The 25,436-nt window shown below is 48.7% G+C and overlaps 2 protein-coding genes and 1 long non-coding RNA gene across 4 annotated transcripts; 1 reads left to right on the forward strand and 2 right to left on the reverse strand.

The window, feature by feature from the left end:
• The first annotated feature begins 10,527 nt into the window (after window positions 1–10,527).
• On the forward strand, window positions 10,528–12,366 carry LOC120684687 (UDP-glycosyltransferase 73C1-like). Its single transcript, XM_039966605.1, has one exon. The coding sequence runs from the start codon at window positions 10,685–10,687 to the stop codon at window positions 12,185–12,187; it is 1,503 nt and encodes a 500-aa protein (XP_039822539.1). The 5' UTR covers window positions 10,528–10,684; the 3' UTR covers window positions 12,188–12,366.
• Window positions 12,367–15,194: 2,828 nt separating this feature from the next.
• Window positions 15,195–16,969, reverse strand: LOC120684916. The gene is made up of 3 exons (XR_005679419.1): window positions 16,748–16,969; window positions 16,257–16,665; window positions 15,195–16,181 (listed from the first exon to the last, which is right to left on the reverse strand). It is a non-coding gene; the product is annotated as an uncharacterized LOC120684916 (long non-coding RNA).
• Window positions 16,970–22,559: 5,590 nt separating this feature from the next.
• Window positions 22,560–24,648, reverse strand: LOC120684772 (UDP-glycosyltransferase 73C3-like). Of its 2 annotated transcripts, XM_039966725.1 has the most exons (2): window positions 24,444–24,647; window positions 22,560–24,308 (listed from the first exon to the last, which is right to left on the reverse strand). In XM_039966725.1, exon 2 carries the CDS (start codon window positions 24,291–24,293, stop codon window positions 22,890–22,892), a length of 1,404 nt encoding a protein of 467 aa, XP_039822659.1. In that variant the 5' UTR covers window positions 24,294–24,308; window positions 24,444–24,647; the 3' UTR covers window positions 22,560–22,889. The 2 variants fall into 2 exon arrangements, with proteins under 2 accessions (XP_039822659.1, XP_039822608.1); XM_039966674.1 differs by having other exon boundaries at window positions 22,560–24,648.
• Window positions 24,649–25,436: the final 788 nt, after the last annotated feature.

Genomic DNA, 25,436 nt, shown 5'->3' on the forward strand with positions numbered 1-25,436 from the left:
GACGGGTGGGTGGATTGGATAAGGACGGACACAAATAGGGGGTGGAGTGAATATTCGGCGGCGATTCCAGGTCCGCTCCGGTGGGTGGGGCTGCGCGTGGTATGACCGACGGGGAGGGAGGGAGGGAGGGAGGGGAGAAAAGGGAGTTAATTCCATTGAAAATTTTGCTAATTTTTTGAATGTCATTAAATGGTATTGAAGAAATTTTTTTTATCTATAATATATGGAGTCAATGACAATTAAAAAATTGGCTAAAATTTTAATGACACTGAGAGAATCGGCTCGAAACAGCGGGGGATGCCGCGGATCGATCGGGACGATGCGGAATCTACCGGCGGGGCCACCGGCAGCTGGGCCTGGGCGGACGCGCTACGGGTACGGCCGAACATCCGACTACGCACCGGAAGATTCGGGAGGAATCCGAGCATCTCCACGAGTCCAATCATTTTCCATTTATCTTTCTCCAAAGGTGAATTTTAGTTCTCAGTTTCAAAACGCACGTAAAATATTTTTTCAATTCCTCATAGCCAATATACTACCTCCGTCCCAAAATATAAATATTTGTCGACTTCTATAGATTATGTTTAATTATTTGTTTTATTAAAAAAGATTGACAAAAAATAAAAACAATTAAAGTATACTTCAAATATATACGATGATAAAACATGTCATGACAAAATAAATAATATTTTCACAAATTTTTTGATTAAGAAGAATGGTCAAACACGATCAGTAAAAATCAACAGATGCTTATATTTTGGGACGGAGGTAGTAGTCGGTCAACCTCGTTGCGTGATACGAACCGCATGGAAAAGCATCCATTTATAAATTCGTTGATCTTTTATTCTTCTTTGTTTCGTGAGGCTTTATCGTTTTATTTTACCTTTAATTTTATTTTTTTATTAAATATATAATTAGTAGGGAATTATCCCTTTTTTTATGGAACATGGACGGCATGCCTTTGCTGTCAGTTCGCTCGCTCCACTTCCATACCATTGTCTGGGGTTCTGTCCGTTCCTTTGCTTTCCTCCTCTTCCATACCATTGTCTAGGTTTATAGGCGGAATATTGTGCAATGGTGTCGGAGCGGCAACGGCGGCACCTTCAACATCTCTTGCCGTGGTTTTCTCCTCCGCTCTTGTCCATGGTTAGTGGTCTCTCATGATGGCGATGATATGGTTCACTGAGGTCTAATTTGGAAACAAGGGGAGCTATAACCAGGAAAGAAAAATCTAGTGTCGAGAACTAAATGCTTATTCAAATAAAATCTTCGTGGATTGCTCACCTTGGGAAAAGTCAGAGGTGAATTTTATATCTAAGTTTCAAAATGCACGTAAAATATCTTTTACAATTCTTCGTAGCCAATATAGTCGGTGAGTCAGTTCCCGCGTCGCCTCGTTGCGCAATGTGAACGGCAGTGGAAAAGCTTCCAATTCGTTGAATCTTTTATTCTTCTTCTTTGTTTCGTCAGGCTTTATCATTTTATTTTACTATTATTTTTACATTTTACAAATATATAATTAGTAGAGAATTACCGCTCCCATTTCTTATAGGCTATGGACGGCATGTTTTGATCGTCTCTGTATCCTTAGTCCCATCACTCGCTCCCCTCCACTTCCATAGTTCCATGCCGAGTAAATTGCACTGTAGGTACTTAAACTTATTGGCGTGTAACATATAGGTACTCAAACAAAAAAAACGTAACATCTAGGTAATGCATCTAAAGTTTTGGCTTTCCAACAGTACTGCCGTGACCACGCCGTGGGTATTTGATGGCAATCACTGGCTTATTTATGTTTACCCCCGCCGCATTTCTCAGTGTCACCCTCTGCTCCCATTCCATCTCCCCAATCTCCTCTGTTCCAGTGCCGCGCCGCCACCCGCCTCCATCTCGATTAGTCGCCTCGCCGTCCGCCATCTCCGCCGTGAGCCATCGCCGCGCCGTCCGCCATCTCCGCCGTGAGCCATCGCCGCCGTCCGACATCACCGTAGTGAGCCATCGCCGCCGTCCGCCATCTCCGCCATGAGCCATCGCCGCCGTCCGCCATCGCCGCCGTGTCGCAGCTCGCCAGCAGCCATGGACGGTACCTCGTCTTCCTGCCCAGGTCGTCATGTGAGGTCAAGCTACCATCTCCTCCCTACGAAATGGGGGCAAAAGACTGGGCTGCCACTGGTGCCATGCCCCAAGTGCGGCGACGAGGTCTTGGAGCTCGTCGCTGGGCCTGAATCCAAGGTGCCCGGGGCCGTCTTCTTGCAAGGGTATGATTGGAGCCACCAGAGTGGAGATCGAGCAACCTGTGCCTGAGTTCAATTCTGAAGTTGCTGGCTTGGTGGATGCAGGTGTTGGGAGAGACAATGTTGTGCCAATCTTATGTGAAATTGGTGGCTTAGATGCAAAGCTGAAAAAGCTAGTAACCCTAGGGCAAATTGGAGTTGTTTGCACTCTTGTTATTGCAGTGTTTGTTGTTCTTGGTGTCATCATTCTGTTGGTGAACAGAAAGTAGGATTTGTGACCAACTGAATGTAATGTATCTTGGTTTCAGTTAATGAAATGGCCTGTTTGATGCCAAAGTGATTTGTAAAACCTCAATGTACTCTATCTTGGTGAACAGAAAGTAGGATTTGTGACCAACTGAATGTAATGTACCATAGTTGCTAATTGAAATAGGCAACACTTGAGTGAAATAGCATCCATTACATGATCAGTTTTGGCTTGCAAGAAACTTGCTAATTTTGGTGCTTGCATGACACATCCATCACTACATTGCACCATAGTTGCTGCATATGACCTATAGATATATGATCACTGCACAAAAGGCAACAAAAGTTGCTGCAAAAGAGGCACGTACAGTTGCTACACAAAAGGCAACTATTTAGGTGCACAAAAGCCAACTATCCTATCTACAAAAGAGGTCAGCCAGCAGTTCCATGTCTTTCCTACTTCCTGGGCCTCACTTTCTTGGTGTTGTTTTTGTTTTTGTTGTTGTCATTCTTCTTAGCTAGCAACAGGCCCCTAGCCATCTGTTATCGCCATAAATTAACAGGGTTAATTTATGGGCCGAAATCAAGATGGGCTTAAAGCAAAAGATGAGGAAGGCTTGTAAATCGGCTCCTGCGTGAGCGTCTGGGCCACATTGGCCGTGTATCCTTAGATTTAGTTTGAGATTAGAGATAGAGTCCAATCGGGACAAGATTAGTTTAGATTGTTTCCCAAGTCTCCGGACTATAAATATGTATCCTTTGTTATTCATGAAAGAGAGCATCATCACGACTCGCAAACAACAACTCTCGGCGCATCGCCACCCCTAATCTTAGGGTTCCATCCAAATAAGTGCCATGCTGCCCTGATCGCTTCTTGCGATCAGGGCAGTATTGTTCTTGCTTTTATCTTGGTATTACTCGTACTGAAGCGTTTTTTATGGCGAGTAGTACTAGTTATCATGATGTTCGTAGCATAGCTTTTAGTAGATCTGTTGTGCTTCGTTGCTTATCATCTGCGAATCTCATGTTATCTCTGTGCAGTCACGTTTCAATCTCTTGCTAGTTCTTATCGCATAGAATTAGTCGCACAGGGGCAACACCCTGCTTTTTTTATGTTTAGTAGATCTGATCTGTTATGGTTTGCTCTTACCTTAAGAGTTGGCATAATATCTGCTAGGTTAGGCCTTGCAAACGGATTGGATGATCCGGTGGCGTAGTAGATGCTTTATCTTAGCCTTGATAGGGATTGTTCCGGGAATCGGCTCTTGCTAGTTCTTAGGCCTCTGTTTTAGGTTGTGGTTTAGTTGTCTGTTATGTTCGCTAGGCCTAGTCACGTGTAGGATGTTCTAATCTAGCAGTGAAGCTGTTACTATCGTGGATTAGATCAATTAGATTTAACTGAAGCAGTTTTATAGTGATTTGCTCTATTTATCATATCCGGATACAATTAGATCCCGTCTGACACCGGGACTCGATCGGCTCTTCAAAGCTGATGCAAGAGTCGTCCCGGGGAGCCGACCACGGCTCGGACTTACGTTTACACGTGTCTTTGTATGCAGGAAACTGTTCGGAGCACGTTTGCACCCTCCTGATCGGGTATAGGTCAGGTGGCACGCCCGATTTTCATACATCCTCCGGGCGCGTGACGGAAATTGCGGGCCGTCGACGAGGGAGCAGTGCCTCTAGCGCCCTAGCAACCTCCCGGCTCTTCGTGTTGCCCGTCGTTGCTTGCCGGTGGGTTTCGGTCGACAACACCATCCTACCAGCCTTGGTTCCCGTTGTAAGGTGATCTTGCCTAGCTTGAGGGAGGTTGGAACTGATGTAGGCATTGTGAGGCAATGGGCAATTCATTGTTGTTTGCCTCCCAGCCTGTGAAGCCTGCTTAAAATGAGAAAATGGCCATTAGGTTACAATTTTGGCTAGCAAATATTTAAATGAAAAATGTTCCAGACTTGTGGTACCTCATCTTGTAATTGTGACAACATGGGGTTCTCCACTTGGGACAGAAGTGCTTCTTTTTCAACATGATCTTCAATAGTTACCTCCTGAAACACAGAATGTAGTCAAGATGGGCATTTTCAAAAATAAAATAGGGGCAGTGTGGTTGCACATACCTGGACATGTTCTTCCTCATGCCTTACTTCCTCAGCTGACCTTTTCCTTTTCTGGACAGCTGGTTCTCCTGCTTTCTTTGCTGCACAACTTGCTACATTATGGTCAGATTTTCGACAGTGACTGCAGTGCATTGTTACTCCATGCTTAGATAGCCTTGGTCCATTTCTACCTTGAACTTCATGTGGTGCTTTCTTCCTTGCCTTTGGTGGCCTTCCTGGTTTCTTCTCATATTTAGGAGGCTTCACTTCTGAGCCTCCAACATTTTGCCAAGTATTCTTCGCAGAGCATGGAAAAATTTGGCAGCTGTATGCATTCTGGAAGGCTTTAATTGAGTAACAGGGTTGCAGTACCGAGTCTTCTGGAATTCTTTCATGCTTTAGGCAAGCAATTGCAGGACTACATGGTATGCCTGTCAAGTCCCATCTTCTACATTCACATTTCTTAGTTGCAATGTCCACAACATACTTCCATTCTCTATCATGAACCTCAAAAATTCCACTGCCACTAGGTAATGGATAGCATGTGTTGGACATCTCTGCATGCCTAGCTAGCTTCTTTCTAATTTTTGGGCATATGACCATGTGTCCCCACTTCTCAGTAACCTCTTTCTGCTTATTGTAGTGTCTGGTCATAAGTTGGACTTTGATCTTTTGCAGCATGGTCAAAATAGGTAATTCTCTGGCTTCCAATATGTAATTGTTGAAAACCTCACAAGTGTTGTTCAAGAGGATGTCACACTTTGGGTACTCACTAAAGAAAGCCCTAACCCATGTGTTTGGTGGCATCTTGTCTAACCATGCATGGGCATCCTTGTCCAGAACTCTCATCTTGTCCATCTCCTGGTTCCACCTCACAACTGTACTAGCTCTTGCACACCTCCAGAGCTGATTCTTGAAGTTCTCTCCTCTGAAATGGCCTGAGAAATTCTGGTACAGATGTCTAACACAAAATCTATGTTCTGACTCAGGAAAAACTTGCTGAACAGCAGGGATAAGGCCTTTTTGTTTATCAGTCATTATGGTCCAAGGAGTTGTGTTTTCTATGCCAAGGTCCTATTTAAGTGTCTCTAAGAACCACTTCCATGATGCTAGGCACTCAACCTCCACTACTGCTATGGCCACAGGAAATATGCAGTCATTTGGGTCTACACCTATTGCAGTTAGCATCTGCCCTCCAAATTTGGTCTTGATGTGGCAACCATCTAGACATATAACAGGCCTGCAACCAGCGAGGAAACCTCTTTTGCATGCATCTAAAGACATGTACAGTGTACTGAAGAAACCATCAAGGCATGTTAGAAAGAAGGTACTGCCTGGATTTGTCCTCCTAAGTTCATGGCCATAATTTCTAAGCTCATTGAATTGCTTCACTTCATCCCCATAAATGATGTTCCATGCATGCCTTCTTGCCCTACACAGCTTCATCCTAGATATGGTCAGGTTTAGCTCCAGCTGAACAGTCTTCCCAAAATGGGTCAGACTCATCTTCTCATCAGCCCTAAACATATCCAAGTACTTCTTAGCAAGCCACTTTGCAGTACACCTCTTCAGCTCCCACTTCTTCACGCAAGTGTGCTTCCCAACATAAGATTTGATCAAAATACAATTCATCCTTGAGTCCCAAGAAGCATACAAGTACCATTCGCAATTTTCATCACATTGGGCTTTGATTCTTTTCTTGTCATTCCATGGCATCTTTATCTCCACCCTCTCTTTGATACTGTGTTCTGAAATAGCCTTTCTATTGATGCAAACTTCATTCCTATCTTGAAAATTGGGTTCTCAATTTCTTCAGGCCTGAAGGAGGACAAGTTAACCCCAACCTTACCCTCTTCATCAGAATCAGGTAACTCCAACTCATCCTCATCAGTTGATATCTCATCCCATTGCCTTTCTGTTGTCATGTTCTCTTTGCCAAATGGGGTATTTCTCTTGTTGCCTTTGCTGACTACAATGCCCTTAGCTGCCCCCTCATCAACCACCCCATCATCAACATTGTCCCAGAAAAGATCATCATCCTTAGCATCAACTTCATATTCACTATCCACAAACTCCCCATCTACACTGTCATCAATGTCACTGATGTTGCTGCCCTCATCATCATGCCTCACAGCTTCTGAAATAAAGGCCATAAATGAATTGTAGATATCAAAGTAGAGCACAAAATTGTTAATCTTGTATGCAACTTGATTCATGATGGCTGTTTCTGCATCTGAATCTACAATTCTCAAACTAGTAGGCAAAACCATCTCAGCCAACAACTAATAAACAGTGACATTCTCAATTCCATAACCTAGCAACACACTGATCTCTTGAACTGCACTGAAACGCCACTGCTGCACTTTGCAATTGTCAAACCAATCCACCTTTCCATCCAGATAAACCTGATCCTTATCAGAACCACAAAAAATCCCCCATGATGTACTTCTACAGAGACCTCCTCATCATCAGGCCCTACACAGTGACGAAAACCCTAAACTTCAGACCAATGCCCTAAGAAACCTATCTCTACATCAAATTGAAGCATTATGAGACCATAATCATGATAGGAGAATAGCATTGGCGGCACTGACCGTAATATGGTGCTAGGGCTCCTTCCAATCGACGGACGCCGGCCATGTTGGCGCAGCGCGGCTCGCCGCGCCTCACCGCACTGGATGACCCCCCCCCCCCCCCCCCGCGCGCGGACCTCACCCTCTCAAAGCGGCGGCGAGGAGACAGGCAGAGCTCAGAGGAGGTGGCAACCCTGAGGGCAGGCGGCCGGCGAGAAGGGGAGCAGAGTTCGAGGTGACCGAGAGAATGAAGACGGCGGCTCCGGTGTTGTTTCATCAGAGGGGGTTTTCAAAAAAGAGCCTACGGCGTTAGCGCCACGTCGGCTGCGGACGCTCGCGTGGTCACGACAGTACCGTTGGAAAGCCAAAACTTTAGATGCAGTACCTAGATGTTACATTTTTTGTTTGAGTACCTATCTGTTACACGCCAATAAGTTTAAGTACCTACAGTGCAATTTACTCTTCCATGCCGTTGTCTAAGTTTATTTATGGGTGGAAACTTGTGCAGCGGTGTCGAAGGCAACGATGGCACCTTCAGCATCTTTTTGCCGTGGTTTCTCCTTCGCTCTTCTTCATGGTTGCTGGTCGCTCTTGATGGCGATGACATGGTTCACTAAAGCCAATCTTAGTGCATAGCATCATTCTACCAAGAGTGTCATATCAGCTTAATACGGAAATGAAATCTCATTATACAGTTCTATCGCACAATTTTATAGATAAAAGGTCACATTTAATTATTGATTGGTTACAATCAAATATCCTTATAACTAATAAAAGTTGATGAATATATGTAGATGAAACTCAAATCCTCTCAATGGAGTTTTATTCTAGTTTCATATCACTTGATAACAGTGTACACCAAGTTAATTTGATCACCATAAAACTCTATTCTTCTTGTTATGCAATCATTTTTTTCCTACGTGGCATGTCATTTAATGTGAGTAAAACTCATTTGATACTTGCATTGAGAAAGGTCTAATGATTTATTGTGACGTCAATCGTGTAAGGGATGCGTAGATTCAAGCTTTGGCTTTACCCAAAAGTAGGCTAGATGGTTGCAGTTGAGTCGCTGAAGGTTAGTGATATAAAAGTAGGGCTGTCCGTTTTTTAAGCCAAAACATGTACTCCCTCCGTACGAAGGCTTTACCCAAAAGTAGGCTAGATGGTTGCAGTTGAGTCGCTGAAGGTTAGTGATATAAAAGTAGGGCTGTCCGTTTTTTAAGCCAAAACATGTACTCCCTCCGTACGAAAAGGGCAACTCTTGTTCAACTCTTGTTTTTCGAGAAGTCAAATAATTTTAAATTTAATTAAATTTATGCAAAATAATATTAATATGTATATTATAAAATAAGTACTATTGGATTGATCATCTAATATATTTTCATACTGAATTTATTTAGAAATATTATTAATTTTAATATAAAGTTTATTAAATTTAAAATTTATTTGAATTCTCGGAAAGTGAGAGTTGTATTTTTTTAAGGACGGATGGGGGTACAATGTGTGGGCTTGTATCGTGTTGAGGAGGTGGGCCGAGTTGGGTTAGGTGTTTTGGAAAGGGTGGTTTCAGCCCGGAAGAGCTCTAGAGGATTCAAGCTATTTTGATTTCTCAATCTGGAAAAAAAGCTATTTGATTTCTAATTGAATGAATTTCATCGGATTCTGAAATAAAGAATCCAACTTGTACTGATTTACATATAAAAACTTGTGCCGACTTGCACAGCAGCAATTAAATTTTCCATCTCGACATCTGAGACGCAAGTGAAGCAATAGCTGATATCTCGACATGTAAATGGCCAAAACATTACGGTGGTTATTTTGGCTGCAAGAAAGAACGGTATCTCACCTACAGCTAGATAAACACAGCTGCAATTCCGAACAAAAACAGATATGGCGATCACGAGGCAAACGGCAGGGGGTGGACGGCTGGAGCCACGGCGGCTGCCGGCGACGTCCCGGTGGCGAATGCAGCTGCAAGTCCGGCAAATAGCCGCTGCTTTTTATGCGAAGTCGGCGGCGGCATCTCCTGATCTCGAGCTGTTGGAGAGCAAACAGCCTCTAGGTTCCTAGCCCGAGCAGAGACCAGGGCTTGTTTCAGTTTCAGGGGTGAGGCTGTGAGGGATCTAGTTTTTTTTTTTTTTGCAATGTTTTATCTAGAAAGCTTGGACGACTCTGGTTGTGTATGCTTGCTGCAAACCATGCAAATGTTTTATGTCAACAACACTCGAACCTGACATCTTAGACTGCCATGATCTCTTAACTTGTTATCTGAATAACTGACTTTAGATTGCTATTAGACCAGGGACTGAAAATGTTACCATTTTGATGCCTTCATAATACAAGGATGGGTACAGCTTCCCGTGCTCACTTTTGTTTGGTGGAAATGGAAGCTCAGTTCGTTATCTCAAGCTCACCTATTGCTATTGTTCCTTACGTCCCACCAGGGGTGAAGCTGGATAAAACTGGAGGGGAGGTGCAGCTACCTTGTAGATATATAAATTTGAGCTGTTTATATGGTAAAAATTTATTTCTAATAACTGATTTTGAAAGTTTTGGGGGTGCATCTGCACCCCCTAACTTGAATATAGCTTCGCCACTGCGTCCCACAGTTGGCATTAGTTGATTGAGCAGCTTGACTGTACTTTGTTTGTACTCCCTCTATATAGGAAGAGAATGTTATTTTGGACAAGATTTGGGTCAAACATTAAGAATATAATTTTTTTTCTTTCAAAAAAAATAAGAATATAAATCATAAATAACTTTTAAGTTATTGAGTTTGAAAAAGTAAAAGCCATATGGATGGATTTGTCCTAAAAAACACTTTTATAAAAATATACATATATCACTTTTTAACAAATATTTTTATAAAAATAAGTGGTCAAAGTTATACTTTGGAGACCGTGTCGCTATCCCAAACATCTTCTATTTCCTAAATGGAAGGAGTACAAAGTACGCAGTACAGGAGAAGAGTTAGGGTGTCCTCTTTCCAATTCTTTTGCTTTGATGCAATTGGAACATTTCAAACTTGCAGCGAAATAATCTGCCTGATTGAAGCCATGCGTGTTGGAGCGATCAGCGATGCATGAGTTGTGCCCTCATCAAAACCGGTGCATGGCTGCATTCTGCCCACTAAGGCAATCTTTTTTTTTTTGAGACTCCCACTAAGGCAATCTTGGAAGCCAATAAAGGGTTCATGGGTCATGGCCATCGATTTACACATCAGTGGGGTTGCATTCCTGTCCTGGGAAGCATAGCCATGTCATGCGGCCATGCCTCTGCCACAGAAACCAAGTGCCAATTTGTATGGTGGAATGGCTGATGGGGACATGGGGTCTGTCGCCTGAATGTCCCCAAAGTGAAATGCTAGCTCCTTCGACAAGCAAGAAAACAAAATCAAGCTACCAATTTTTCAGTGGCTCCAAGGAGAAGCCTTTTCCAGTTGAGTCGGAATTCTCTGCCGCTCGAGTGGCCAACATTCTCTATCCTTCCGGCTGCTCCTGGCCTTCGTTGCCACTCGCTCGTACGGGGCACGTCGGCAATGGCGCCCGCAGTTGCCACGACCACGGCATCGGCATCAACGTTGCCGCCGCCGCACTTCGTCCTTGTCCCCTTCGTGGCGCAGGGCCACATCATCCCGCTGGTCGACCTCGCGCGCCTCCTCGCGGAGCGCGGCGCGCGCGCGAGCGTCGTGACCACGCCGCTCAACGCCGCGCGGCTCCGCGGCGTCGCCGACCAGGCCGCGCGCGCCGGGCTGCCCCTCGAGCTCGTGGAGCTGCCCTTCCCGCCGCCGGGCTGCGATCTGCCCGACGACTGCCAGAACGCCGACATGGTCGCCGACAACTACCAGTTCCTCCACTTCTTCTTCGCGCTGCCCGAGCTCGCCGGCCCGTTCGAGGCCTACGTGCGCGCGCTGTCGCCGCGCCCGAGCTGCATCATCGCCGACTGGCTGAACCCGTGGACGGCCGGCGTGGCCACGAGCCTCGGCATCCCGCGGCTGTTCTTCCACGGGCCGTCCTGCTTCTTCTCCCTCTGCGACCTCCAGGCCGCCAACCACGGGCTCCACGAGCGCATCGCCGCGGGCGGCGACGAAGACAGGCACGCCGTGCCGGGAGTGCCCGTGCCGGTTACGGTGACGAAAGCCACCGCCCTTGGTTTCCTCATCCACCCGGCGACGGAGGCGCTGCGCGACGAGGCCATGGCGGCCATGCGCACGGCCGACGGCGCCGTCGTGAACACGTTCCTGGACCTCGAGGCCCAGTTCGTGGCGTGCTACGAGGCGGCGCTGGGCAAGCCGGTGTGGGTGGTCGGCCCGCTCAGCCTCGGCAACCGGGACGCGGAGACCACGGCGTCGCGCGGCAACACGGCCGCCGCCGGCCGCCGGGAGGCGATCGCCGCGTGGCTGGACGGGCAGCCCCCCGGCTCCGTCGTGTTCGTCAGCTTCGGCAGCGTCGCGCGCAAGTCCCCGAGGCAGCTGCGCGAGGTCGGCCACGGCCTGGAGGACTCCGGCAGGCCGTTCATCTGGGTGGTGAAGGAGGCCGAGGCGGCGGCGCCGGAGGTGCAGGAGTGGCTGGAGGCCCTGGAGGCGCGCACGGCGGGGCGCGGCCTCGTGGTGCGCGGGTGGGCGCCGCAGCTCGCCGTGCTGTCCCACCGCGCCGTCGGCGGGTTCGTGACCCACTGCGGGTGGAACTCGCTGATGGAGGCCATGGCGCACGGCGTGCCGGTGGCGACGTGGCCGCACTTCGAGGACCAGTTCCTGAACGAGCGGCTGGTGGTGGACGTGCTCGGCGTGGGCGTGCCGGTCGGCGCGACGGCGCCGGTGATGATATTCGAAGAGGACGCCGTGGCGGTGCCGCGGGAGGGCGTCGCGCGGGCGGTGTCGGCGCTGATGGGCGGAGGGGCGGAGGCCGACGAGAGGAGGAGGAAGGTCAGGGAGTACGGGGAGAAAGCGCGCAGGGCCATGGAGGAAGGAGGGTCCTCGTACGAGAACCTGACGCGGCTGATACAGAGCTTCGTGCAAAGTGAAGCCAAAGCACAGGAGTGATCAGATCATTGGGGTGCTGTGTCTTACATTTCTTGAATCTTTCGGCTTTGATGCATGATTTGTTGATGCCATGATCCCATACATGCATGTTCCAGTGTTTTTACCAGTGTCAAGTTCATCGCTGAAATCATTTTTGTGCTTGAGCACTAGCTTTGAGCTGAGCAAGCAAATTTGAGCCATCCGATGTTGAGCTTGAGCATGCTAGTACTTGGCGGCTGCAAGTGCGTGCTCCGCCTGACGACGTTCCGCGTCGAGTACGGCGACCACGGGGAGCTCGTCACCGCCGATCGCTCGTTCAAGCTGTCCAAATACATTTTGCCCGCATTTGTTCCGATTATTGGCAAGCGTTCTGGGCGCAACAGTCATCAGTCTGTGTCGTCTGAAAGGTCCTTGTTTACGGAGTTGATGTCTAGGAACTATGCGAAAGCCGTGGGCAAATCAGTCACAGGGGATCCAAACCTCTGCGCTTGCGGCTTCTAATTCCTCGCGGGAACAAGACTAGCAAGTAGCAACCAACAAGCGAGCCGCGGGGAGCCATTTTTTTTTCCTCAGGCATCCCGCCGAATGGCTCCAGAGTCGCCATGCAGGTTTCCGTGGGTCGGCTCAAGGACCCGGTACCCAAAATTCAAAATGTGGTGTTACTATCCATTCGTCTGGTGTATTTTAATGTATTTTTCATTCTGTACTTGTTGCCTCTTGGAATTCAGGTTTTGTGAAACTCAATGGTGTCTCTTAGTTATCTCAGTTTGAAATATTTTTATGCTCTGTGTATTGATGATGTATGCTCCGCGAGCATGTGATAATATAGTGTGCTGTGTAGAGATAGTGCATGCACACAGGAGCTAAAAGCAAGCGGACAGCGCATGCGCACTGGAATCAGGAGGCGTGCAGGTGTTGACCCACTGGGTCAACCTGGGTCAACCGGTTCCATTGGTTTCAGAATTTGAGATCTTATCAGGCCAACCTAGAAGGCTAAAACCAATTAATAGATGATTGGGTAGTATATAGGTCAGTATTTGGGTCGACCAAAGCCGATCACTTGCAACCTGACTTCAGAGACAGAGCTCGTCGAGGAGCAGGTGGAGGAGCCCTGCCAAAGAGGGCTTATAGCTCAAGATCCGTGAAGCTTTTTGGTGGCGGGATGGATTCGCCCTTGCACCTGACAGAAACGACGCGAGACTCCCGGGCCGCGAGACGTTCTCTTCGAAACTGCAATTTCGGAACCATGCCATCAATCTTGTGCCCCAAAGGTCCTTTTGGCATCTTACGCTCATAAGTTGTGCAAAAAGGAGAGACAAATTAAACACCTTTTCTCTTGTCTTTTGGGCATTGGAACATGCATGTGGACAAAAACTTCTAGAAAAATTCAGTCTCTGCGTGTACGTATTTGTTTTCGCAAAATGACTCCCTAACAATCGAGTAAAAATATATAATGCCGTCACTCAATTTTTTAAGTCAGTAGAATGGCGCCACGCGGCATTGGCAGGTGCAAATATTTGAGTGATGAGAAGATAAAAATCAGTCGGTTTTGTCCACTGACTTGCATGGTGGAAGCCAGCTAAAAACTTAGCTACATATCACTAAAAAAAAGCAAGGGGCAACTCCCATAGACAGACAAGAAATTCGTCGACCACAGATAAAAAGAGTATTTTTTTCATGGACCTAAAACACATTACAAATTTTCCATTAATTTGGTCTGACCCAAAAAATGCCACACTGAAAATAAAAAACAACTTTAATATTAAAATTGTTACTTAAACACATTAATGCCAGAAGAAGAGGAAACATAAAAAAACAGTACAAGTTGATGAGTTGATCTGAGCCAAAAAGCATATATACCATATTTAAATTCATGAAATTAGAAAAATCACACTCTAGGGACAAGTATTTAACTATAAAAAAGCAAGGTGGTTGAAGTGGCACTTAAGGATTTTTTCCCTTTAATCCGATGAATATAAACCCGCAAATTTGTTTGTACGCAGTATCACTTTGTTTTTGCATGACTTGACTGTTACATGGTCCAGGAGAAGAAAAAACAAAGTGCTGGACTGAAAATTAAACAACTGAACCGGCTTACCTCCTCCGCACTTAGCGGGCTCAAGCCGGGCAGCGACACAAAACTAGGCCGCAGAGGAGGATTACGGGAGCAGAAGAGATCAAGACGGAAAAAAATCGAGCGAGACACGAAACATAATTTTACTCGAGTGTTAGTTAGGATCAAAGTTATAAATCTCCGGCTATGGCTGCAGCTATAGCCGGAGATAGCTGCTGGCGAGGGAAGCAGCTAAGCTATGCAGGTTTTTACGCTAATAAAAGCTGGCTGCTAATAGCTCTATTTAGCTGGCAATAGCCGCTAAATTGCCCAGCATTTAGCGCAGCTAAATCGTGACTCGCGGCCTGCCAGGTCCAACAAGGAGCCGGCCCAACTGGCAACTCGTCACTTTGTAAGCACCCAGAGGCCTTGCTTACAAACACTTCACTCCCAACTGCAACTGCAAGAAGAGGAGGCGACTGGCGGCAGTGGCGGCGGCGGCATCGAGCTGATCGACCATGGCCGGCGGCTGAGCCCTTCGGCGGCAGCTCATGGAGGCGACCTGCGGCAGCGACGGCATCGAGCGGGCGGCGGCGGCGGCATCGGGCAAATCGACCGCGAGCGGCGTCTGAGCCCTTTAGCGGCGGCTCGTGTGGAGGTGACCGGCGCCGGCAGCTGCGTGAGTCCGATGGTCGATCAGAGCTGGGTGTTCCTCAACTAGCAATATGACCCAATGCAGCCTGAAGCTCCATCATGCGACTCAGAAGATTGTGATGATAGTATTCCATATATATATTGCAAAATCAGCTAAACGGCTTAGAGCATCTCCAGCAGATTTGGTAAAACTGATACCTAAATTTTCTTTTAGGTAGAGGATAGAGAAGATTTAGGCTATGGTTTTGTACTCTCCTCTAGCAGATTTGGTATAACTAGATACCTAATTTTTTTTACCATGCCACAAGCCCACAAGTGAACTGCAAATGAGTTCAATGATATTGTTCAACGAAATGATCATACATCAAACACAAATTCACGACACTAAGAATTACATAATTTTGAAATTAAAATTCAGCATGCATAGTTAATCCAAATGATGCAAATAAATTGCAAAATGCAAGTTCAACCAAAAGCACACATCATGCATCAATTGTGTTCTTCAATTTCATCACCACTTGGATCATCAACAATGTCAGTAGAGGTCCCAATGCCACCATTGCCACCAATGACAGAAGAGGTCCCATAGCCACCAAAACCACCATGGCCAGCACTGACAGAGGAGGTCCCATTGCAACCAAATCCACCCATGTAACCTCCCATGTTGAATCATCTCATGGATCTTGCCGCCAAGACTTGATCACGCATAAGCTCAACATATGCTCTTCCTTTTGCATCAAGATGAGTTGTATCCATGAACATGATCTTTTGCTCTTGTTCTAGCCTCTTGGCCGCCTCCTCAATAGCCACCCTCCTCTCCTCAACCGCTGCCCTCCTCTCCTCAGCCGATGCCCTCCTCTCCTCTGCCGCCGCCCTCCTCTCCTCCATTTCTTTGATCTCCAGCCACCTTGTAGTCTTAAAATCTTTCCTCTCAGCAGCAAATTCCTTCCTAGTTGCCATCATGGTGTCCAAGGACTCCTTGTATGTACTGTCACCTACTTTCTTCAACTTCTCTGTCTTTCTACCAGGTGGCCTCTTATTTGATGGTGCCGAACTAGGAGTGGGGCTTCGTCTTCCAGCAGAGTTACCATCATCAGAGTCATCAAGGTCATTTCCCACATAGGCATCTTCATTTGGAGAGCCAGAGTTGCTTGATTTCTTACTTTTAGTTGGCATGTCATTGTTTCTTGTCCTCCACTTCTCATGATGCTCAAGCAAGACCCAACAATGGTGCAAGGCAAAGGTCTTCCCTGGCTTTCCACCCTTCTTCTTAGGCTTGCCCTTGTATAGTTGTTGAGCAATGTTTACCTGCAAGGTAAATCCATTAGAACAACTAAAGCAAGGCAAATCCATGTGAACAAATCAATAGCACAAAAAATTCACCTTATCTTGAGCACTTGCACCACTTGGATTGAGACGATCAACTTGGTCCAATGATCATGCCCACTTGCTGCAAGAAGTTTGAATTGTTTGCCATCGATGAGTGAGAGAAATCCTAGACCGAAACACACCACTCTTGTTGTTGCGCTGAAAGTGATCATGTATGCGCTTCCAATACGTTGCTCCAGGTTGCTCATCCCCAGTGATAGGATCAAGAGCAATGGCCTCCCATGCCCTCACAAGTGTCTCATCCTCATCAATTGTGAAATTGACTCCCCTGGAACCTTTCTTTTTGGGCAATTCACCAAGTTCATCCTCAGAGCCAAGTTCATCATCCATTGTATTTGCATCAAAATCATCAAATGTTCCTTCATTTATTTCACATATGTTGAGAAAAGACTCATCATCCACACTGGAGGCACAAAGGATTGCAAAATTTCAGAATTCATTTGCATCTTTTCAGTAAGAAAGGCAACAGGGGGGTGAACTTTTACCTTTGAGGAATTTCACCAAACACCTGTTGTGCAGTAGCCATGGTGGTGGATGAAGCAAATGGAGAAGGGAAAAATCTGAGATAGGGAGGCATCAACTTCAGAGAAGCGCATCGGATTAGCCGGCGGAGCTTCAAGCGGAGTCGGTTCCGCGACCGTCCTCCTTTCCTTGCAGGCGGCTGAGGCCCTGCTAGGGTTGCGCGGCGGCCACTTCCTTCCCTGCTTCACCCCAGCCCCTTCCTCAGTGCTAGCCGCGGGCATACCGGAGTCACCAGCGAGCGTGCCGGACATGGAGGCGGCCAGTGAGCCCTAGGCGTCGCTGTACCCTCGGATTGGAGACGCCCGGAGCTCAGCCAGACCAAGGGAATGGCGGCGGAGGGGCCGCAGGAAGGTCCCCGTCCCCTTCCATGGATCTTGTGCCCGCCGAAGATGGGGAGGACGGGGGCTGCGGCGCCGACGGCGTCAGGGTGGAAGGGGAACACGGCTGTGTGAAACGATGGTTGGGGTCTCCCGCGCTTGAAAAGGAGATTTAGCAATCCAAGCTTTGGTTTGGCATATTTGGGTTAAGGAGAGAGAAATTTAGATAATTTGCTAAAAAATTTAGGGATAGGTATCCATATACCAAATCTGCTGGAGTTTGATTTTAGGTATTCTGGCAGTTTTTAGGGATAGGTATCCATTTTAACAAATCTACTGGAGATGCTCTTAGCTGCACCTATCTCCGGCTATAGCTGCGCTTAGCTGTTGAGAAGGTCAATAGCTAAGAGCCTTAGTCGGAGATTTAAAATATTGGTTAGGATTACGGGAGCAGAAGAGATCATGCGACTGGGATAAGTCCAGATCAGGCCTCGCCGCCGCTACGGATTGCCTCCCGGCCGAAGGGAGCCGAAACCAAGCCTGCACGCTTCTCCAGTTCTCCTGATCATAGCCTCTCGCTTGTCTAGGACAAACGCGTAACGAACCGCGTGCCACGCGATGCGCCACTCCGACACGGTAGGCCTTTGCTGCGCCGGCGCGGCAGATCTCGTGGCCTTCCCCCTCCCCTGTCGTCTCCTGCTATGTCATGTGACCCGAACTTGCAATGGATTCATCCGCCGCCAGGCGCGCGTCATGTGATCCTGAGCTGCCGTCGCTCACTGAAAACTTCGGCGAGGGATCATCGTCCGGTGCCACGGCAGACATGTTCGAGGAAACAATGCTCTTGACAGTGCCTGAAACACACACGTGTGGTAATGTGCAGGTCCCAGACTCCCGGACGCAGCCGGACGCAGGCTGTAACCAGTTACAGTAACCACTAACCACTCTGTAACACCCAGGAAAAAAAACCCGCAGACGGTCCGCTAGGGATCGGCGGACGGTCCGCGCCGGCCACGCCCAGATATTTATCTGGATGGACGTGGGACCCTCCTGTCATTCCTCCTCACTTCGTCCAGAGCCGAGCCGAGCTCGAGCGCTCGCGCCGTCGTCGCCCCCTTCCGTCGATCTCCCTCCTCCGGCCACCAAACTTCGATTCCTCGCGCAAGAACCTTCCCCGGCACCTCCTCCACCTTCTCCGACCCCCAGACCGGTTTCTTACGGCCGGAATCGCCCCCGCCACCGCCTGTCACCATTGGAGACGCTTGAAGCATTGCTCCACCGTCGATCCGCTTCTCCGGTCATCCTCCGCCCGAACCGATCGCAGGAATGGATTCGTGGTGAGTTCCTTGTGCTCCCCAGTCTTTTTCTCCTTCCGCGGTGTGTCTCCGGCACCGGTGAATGGCCGCCGCCATCGCCGCCGCACTTGCTGCCGCCTGTGGCGCGGGTCAAAAGTTATGCATCGCGAACGGTCCGCCTGGGAGGTGCGGACAGTCCGCCGGTCAGATTAGATTTCGTCCAGAGACGATGTTGTCCCTGGTGGGGTTCGCAAGATTGAGCTGCGGACGGTCCGCTGCTGCATAGCGGACAGTCCGCCATAGAGTCTAGGATTTTATCCAGAGACGTCGTCTCTAGTGGTTGGGCATAGTGAACTGCGGACGGTCCGCCATGGGGGGCCGGACGGTCCGCCGTTAGGATTAGAAATTCGACCAGAGACGTCGTTGTCTCTGGTGGATTGGCGTAGGTGTGTTGTGGATAGTCCGCTACTGAGGCGCGGACAGTCCGCCAGCCAGTCTAGAAATTCATCCAGAGATGTTGTAGGTTCTGGCGAGTTGGCAGAGGTGTACTGCGGACAGTCCGCTACTGGATGGCGGACCGTCCACCGTATAGTCGTAAGTTTATCCAGAGACGTGGGTAGGTCTGGTAGGTCGGCAAGTTTGAGTTGAGGACAGTCCGCTGCTGCATAGCGGACAGTCCGCCAACTACTTCATTTTTTAGTATGGTTCTTTTGTAAGCAGGGGATTTTAGTTGCACTAATTTGTGTCATATGCATGTGCATTAATCAATATTTCATATATATATATATATATATTCATGCATATGCATTATTGCACCTCATTTAGGTGCGCTAGAGGTACACGTGTAGATGTGAAGCACGCGGTGTTGGAGTCGACCCACAAGACGGTGTTCGACGGATATCGCCAGAAGATGGAAGGACCCGCTGAAGCAACCAAAGACCCGACCCAAAGTCGGAAGGGCCCAAGGCCGGAAATAATATTAGCACTGACTTAGTGTTACCCTCAGGCAAGCCCCGATGCACATCCTATTAATCTAAATTATGACACCTAGATATGTATTTATTACTTGTGTATTATGTTTAGGAGTTGTTTGAAACACTAGTTGTATGAACCCTAGGTGTCCTTGAGTTGTACTAGTATGTATAGGACGATAGAAATGCTATGCTAGATAGGGTTCGGTAGAAGTCGAGTAATTCTTGGTTACTCGCGAGATATATGATAGTTTTATATTTCTATATATGAGTTACTAATTATGAATGAAAGTCTTGGAATGAAATAAAGAATAGAATCTGAGACCGGGCGGGAGAAGTGTAGTTCCGCCTGTGTCGGTTAAGGACCGAGCCGTTGTTGGTCCTGCTGATCATGTTTGAACTGTACTAACCGCATGCCGGGAGTAGGAGGTAGTCGAAACCGATAAGCCGAGTACTGCCTTGCTTCGGAAGTACAGAACTTCTACCCACCCCTTAGGGCGAGTCGAGTGGCCGCGGAGAATCGGGATGCATGAGTTTACTTTTGGTGGTCTCTCGTAGGGCTCGGCTGACTATATGTAGGTGGGGCGGTTCTGTAGTTCGAGACAGGGAGGGGATAAGTTGGTGCGCGTGGTCCGACGGGGCATACGCGTGCCGTGTTGGTTAGGTCCACCTTGCAAGGTTAAATCGAATCGATTCGCCGTCAGTTGCTCTCGGATATGAGCACCTTGGTCACTGCGTCGCAGCGTAGTGTTGTGATGGAATAATGGTTATACCTATGTTGATGAGCATATGATTTAGTATTTATTGCTCCACTATGTTTTCTCTATATTTGGTTATGCAAATATTAGACTATGTTAATTTATATATAACTTGGGCTAAAATAAGGAAAATGAGGAATTAGTTTAGTCGCTGTTTTCTGCAAGATAACCACCAGCCAAAAGCCTTGCATATCTAGATATGTGGGCTAAGTTATACCCACTGGTCGGGTAAGTCTTGCTGAGTATTAGTTGCTCAGGGTTTGTTGTTTACCCTATTTCACGTTTAGGAGCTAACTAGGTGCCATATCAGTGGGCTCGATGTGTCGCTTTTTCTTCATGTTTCGGTAGTTCTCGATTTATTTAATTTATTCTATAGTAAAAATTCTCTGTAGGTTAGATTCTTTTCCGCTACTATCTTTTCATTTGTAAATTTTAAATTTTAAGCTGTTTTGTAAAAGTCTTAATATAATTGGCTATTTTTGTAAGATTGTATCATGCTGGTACCTTCTGTGCTCGCTTTCGTGCGAGACTTCTGGTGTGTTTCGGTCGGCCTGTGGGTTAGAAACAGCCTCAAGTTACACTTAATTAAGCTAATGCGCCAACTGATGACAGTTATGCTTAATTAATCATTTTAACTCGGCGGGTCTGTCACACACTCCCCCTCTGTTCGCTGCATCCAGCCAACAGTGTTTTGATCTCACACCAAACCAGCACCAGCCAGCAGCCAGCCAATAATACTTTTCTCTCACAATAAACCAGCACCAGCCACCAGCCACAACACAGTGAACAGAGTGGGACAGGCAAGCTGCAGTCCGGACGCACGGACCATTGTGAACACCTGAAAATGATGTCCAGAAAGTAATAAACACACGAGAGGTGCTACAGGAATTTTCTAGCCAAACGCTTGAAATAAAGCTAACGGTCTTGCGGTTCGAAGTTTTTATATAAGTAATAAGTAACTGGCAAGAGTTACCCAACTCAAGAGCGGGTCTAGATTGTAAAATTATTCAATTTCCTATACTCCTTAGATGTTGATCCAATGATTCAGATTGGAGTTTTTATAGTTTACACGGAGAGACTGATTTGCACCTGATATGTTGCCAAGAGTGAAAGGGTACGCACATTTTATCCTTGTGAAGACAGATTTTTTTTTTAAAAAAAAACGGTGAAGAAGTCTGAAGAGCAACCAATCGCCTTTTCTTTCCAGCCACACGCATCGGATAGCAATTGAAAGCGTAGCCGCACTTGGTCGCCGAGGTCTGATGACGCGAGGTGTGGCCGCAAGGTTCCGTGACTTCTTGTCCCTGCGCACCGGTTCTAATTGGCTCCATTCAAGATTACTGAATCAGTAAGCAGAAGCCGTATAGCCTTTCACGACCACCAAATCACTCTGGTCGCTGCACGTCCCCTTTCTTCAAACCGGAGAAGAGAAACGAGGACGAGAGTAAGATCTACAGAGAGCGACACATAGACACATAGAAGTTGTTTGGATTTAGGGGCTAAATTTTAGACTACGTCATATAAAAAAGAATCTTGATATTTAAATTTTTTAATAAATTTTAATTATACAACTAACTGCAGAACTTCTGAGTTAAACTGCGAGACGAATTTAATGAGATATATTAGCAAACTATGGATTAATTTGGCTCATTAAATTCGTCTTACGAATTAGCATCCATATGTGCAAAAAGTTTTATAAATAAATTCTCTTTAATACTCCTAAACGAGAAGATTTCTTTTGATGTGATAGGAACTAAAAAGAAGTCCTTAAAAACAGACAGGCTCATAGATCTGCCTCCAGTTGGATATCTCCAATGTTAAACTATTGGCCCGTCGATTATTCCTCTGGGTAGATTCTCGTCATGCATGGAAGGGACGAGCTGAGCGAGCCTAGACCAGGGTTCACCATTTCGTTTTCCGGTGAAATCCCGGTGATCGGCGGAAACGGAATTCCGTTCCGGAATTTCGGTGAATTTCGGCGAATTTCGGTGGATTTCGGACGAAATTTGTTGAATTTTGAATTTTGAAACGAAATATATCGAAAAATACCGAAATTTCGGATCCCGGTAACTAGCGGAAACGGAAAAAAAACCGAAATTTCGGCGAAATTTCGCCGAAAAGTTAAACGCTGGCCTAGACACACGAATAAAGCTGCAGAAGCTGTATACATGATTGGTTGCTTGGCTGAATGACTGCGTCCTTCAAGCAAGCATGTGGTGGCTGGTGAGCGATCAGCGATGCCAAGTGATCGCGCGGCGGGCAGTGGTCAGTGGACAGCCCCCACAAAAGAAAAGGACTGGCGCCTAAATGCAGGGCAGGACACTACTCTGGCCGGCGCAAATGGGAACTGATGGCCTGGAACAAGTTCAGTGTCCATTCCTTTGAGGAGTATTAGAGACGACAAGCTAGGGCTAGCTACACTGTCCCGTACAAGTTTTAGCCTGCAAGAGGTAGACATTTTTCTCTGGTCTACCGGAAACAAATTTTCCAACATTATTTAAAGCACCACGTGGCCCACATGGAGCTCTAAACAAACTAAAGCTTACTACTATGTAATAGCGTGTTTGCAGAATCATCGCCTTAATGACATAGTACTAATCGAGTAATCGTGCCACGTACGCGAAAACAATATGTAGGCAGAAATTACACAAAGTTACACGACACAACGATGATAGTATTAGCAAGCTTCAGCATCCGTACTGCCACTGCAGTGACGGCTTTTTTTGTTTTTGTTTTTTCGACGCATTCCATGCACAGTTGCAGCTTAGCCTTGTTTGCCACCACGTTTCCTGAAGCTTTCAATGAGCTGCGTCAGGTTCTCGTACGAGGACCCTCCTTTCTCCATGGCCCGGTGAGCTTTCTCCCCGTACTCCCTGGCCTTCCTCCTCCTCTCGTCGGCCTCCGCCCCTCCGCCCATCAGCGCCGCCACGGCCCGCGCGACGTCCTCGCGCTCCACCGGCATGTTCTCGTCGTCGAATATCATCACCGGCGCCGTAGCGCCGATCGGCACGCCCACGCCGAGCACGTCCACCGCCAGCCGCTCGTTCAGGAACTGGTCGGAGAAGTGCGGCCACGTCACCACCGGCACACCGTGCGCGACGGACTCCAGCAGCGAGTTCCACCCGCAGTGGGTCACGAAGCCGCCGACGGCGCGGTGCGACAGAACGGCGAGCTGCGGCACCCACCCGCGCACCACGAGGCCGCGCCCCGCCGTGCGCGCCTCCAGCGCCGCCAGCCACCCCCGCACCTCCGGCGCCACCGCCTCGGCCTCCTTCACCACCCAGAGGAACGGCCGGCCGGAGTCCTCGAGGCCGTGGCCGACCTCGACCAGCAGCTTCGGGGGCTTCCGCACGAGGCTGCCGAAGCTGACGTAGACGACGGAGCCGGCGTCCTTGGCGTCGAGCCACGCGGTGACCGCGCTCCGCTGGGCGGCGTCGGCCTTGTTCCCTCGCGCCGCCATGGCGTCGGCGTCGTCCTTGTTGGCGAGGCAGAGCGGCCCGAGCGTCCAGACGGGCTTGCCGAGCGCCGCCTCGTAGCATGCCACGAATTGGTCCTCGAGGTCCAGGAACGTGTTCACCACCGCGCCGTCGGCCGTGCGCATGGCCTCGACGCACTCGGCGGAGAGCGCCTCCCACCCGGGCGAGTTCATGAAGCCCGGCGCCGTGGCCTTGGTCACCTCCACGTGCACCGGCATCCCCGGCACGACGAACTTCTCGTGGTCGCCGGCCGCCGCTGTCTGCTTGGGCAGCCCGTGGTCGACGGAGTTGAGGTCGCAGAGCGAGTAGAAGCAGGACGGCCCGTGGAAGAAGAGCCGAGGGATGCCGAGGCTTGTGGCCACGCCGGCCGTCCACCCGTTGCACCAGTCGGAGACGATGCAGCTCGGGCGCGCCGCCAGCGCTCGGAGGTAGGCCTCGAGGGGCCCGGCGAGCCTCCACAGGGCGTCGAACAACGGGGCGAAGTGGTTGTTGTCCGTGACCTGGTCCAAGTTCTCGATGCCCGGCGGCAGGCCGTCGACGCCCGTCGGGAACGGGAGCTCGATGACCTCCAGCGCGAGCTTGGCGCGCGCGGCCTGGTCGGCGACGCCGCGCAGCCGGGCGCCGTTCGCCGGCGTCGTGACGATGCTCGCGCGCGCGCCGCGCTCGGCGAGGAGGCGGGCGAAGTCGACCATGGGGATGGTGTGGCCCTGCGCCACGAGCGGGACGATAACGAAGTGAGGCGGCGGCGGCGTGGCGGCAGTGGGCTCCTCCGCGGGCGCCATGGAGGTGCCGATCGAGACCTTTGGGGCCGGCACGAATGGTGCAAGAGACAGAAGACTGACCTCAGCTCCGACGAGAGGGGTCGACGACGAGCAGGAAGTTTATATAGCCAGGGAAGGCTGTTTTGGATACGGTACAAGCTAAGTAGGCTCTCGATCGGTTCTATTTTAGCCAAAATTTTGGCAAACATTTTTCGAAACTTTAATTTTGTGCACACATTTGAATGTGAAGAAAACGGCTTGGATTTCGATTGGAGACGTCGAGCTGTGCTGTCGCTGCCAGCAATCTTGGCACCATCCTCCATCGATATCGAGCTAGGGTACGGGGACCTCTCTTATGATGTCGCCTCGTCGTATCTTGCTGTGCATTTCGGGACAAAATAGAGAGCTTGATGGCGGAGAACAGAGTTGGAGGAGGAGAAACCAAGAACAAAGACGTCCTTCTAGAAGGCCTAGCATCGGATGGACATGGACCGGAGCCTTGCACACATCGTGGCAAAATATAGTCGGTCCAAAACATGATAGCAGAGACGCACTGTTTCTTGTCCCTGTCCTGCAACCCGCATGATTGTGGCCGACGGCTTGCGTTTGAGGGACCCAGCCGGCGACCAGAGGGGGTGAATAGGAGCCGATCAAAATTTCTAGCGAAATCGATCCATTGGCCTAAATCTCAAAAATCACCGCAAACCCTCAACCTAAGTATGTGAGAATAGCTATGAACTAGCTATCTCACAGCAGCACGCTATAGGAAACATCGCGGAAGCAAAACGAGACAAATCGCAGAACTGTCTGACGGACCGGTCTGACCGGTGCGACGGACCGGTCTGACCGGTCGTGGCCTGAACAGGTCTTGACCGGTCTGACCGGTCTTGCCGTCCGGTCTGACCGGTTCCACCCAGAAAAACCCATGAACAAGACTTCAAAAAAAGAATCTCGAGCAAACGAAGTGCAAATCCAGTGAAACTTGGAGGACACCTCCGCAACTAACCTGCGAACATATCCCCAAGAGATCTTTCCCAAAAGATCAATGAAACTTGAGAATTTGAGGGAAGATCA

Source organism: Panicum virgatum, chromosome 1K (genome assembly GCF_016808335.1).
Source record: "Panicum virgatum strain AP13 chromosome 1K, P.virgatum_v5, whole genome shotgun sequence".
Classification (NCBI taxonomy): domain Eukaryota; kingdom Viridiplantae; phylum Streptophyta; class Magnoliopsida; order Poales; family Poaceae; genus Panicum; species Panicum virgatum.

What these genes read in the sequence shown, in the direction of transcription:
- LOC120684687 (XM_039966605.1), top strand. Translation starts at nt 10,685, where the DNA reads ATGGCGCCCGCAGTTGCCACGACCACGGCATCGGCATCAACGTTGCCG.
- LOC120684772 (XM_039966674.1), bottom strand. Translation starts at nt 24,383, where the DNA reads ATGGCGCCCGCGGAGGAGCCCACTGCCGCCACGCCGCCGCCGCCTCAC.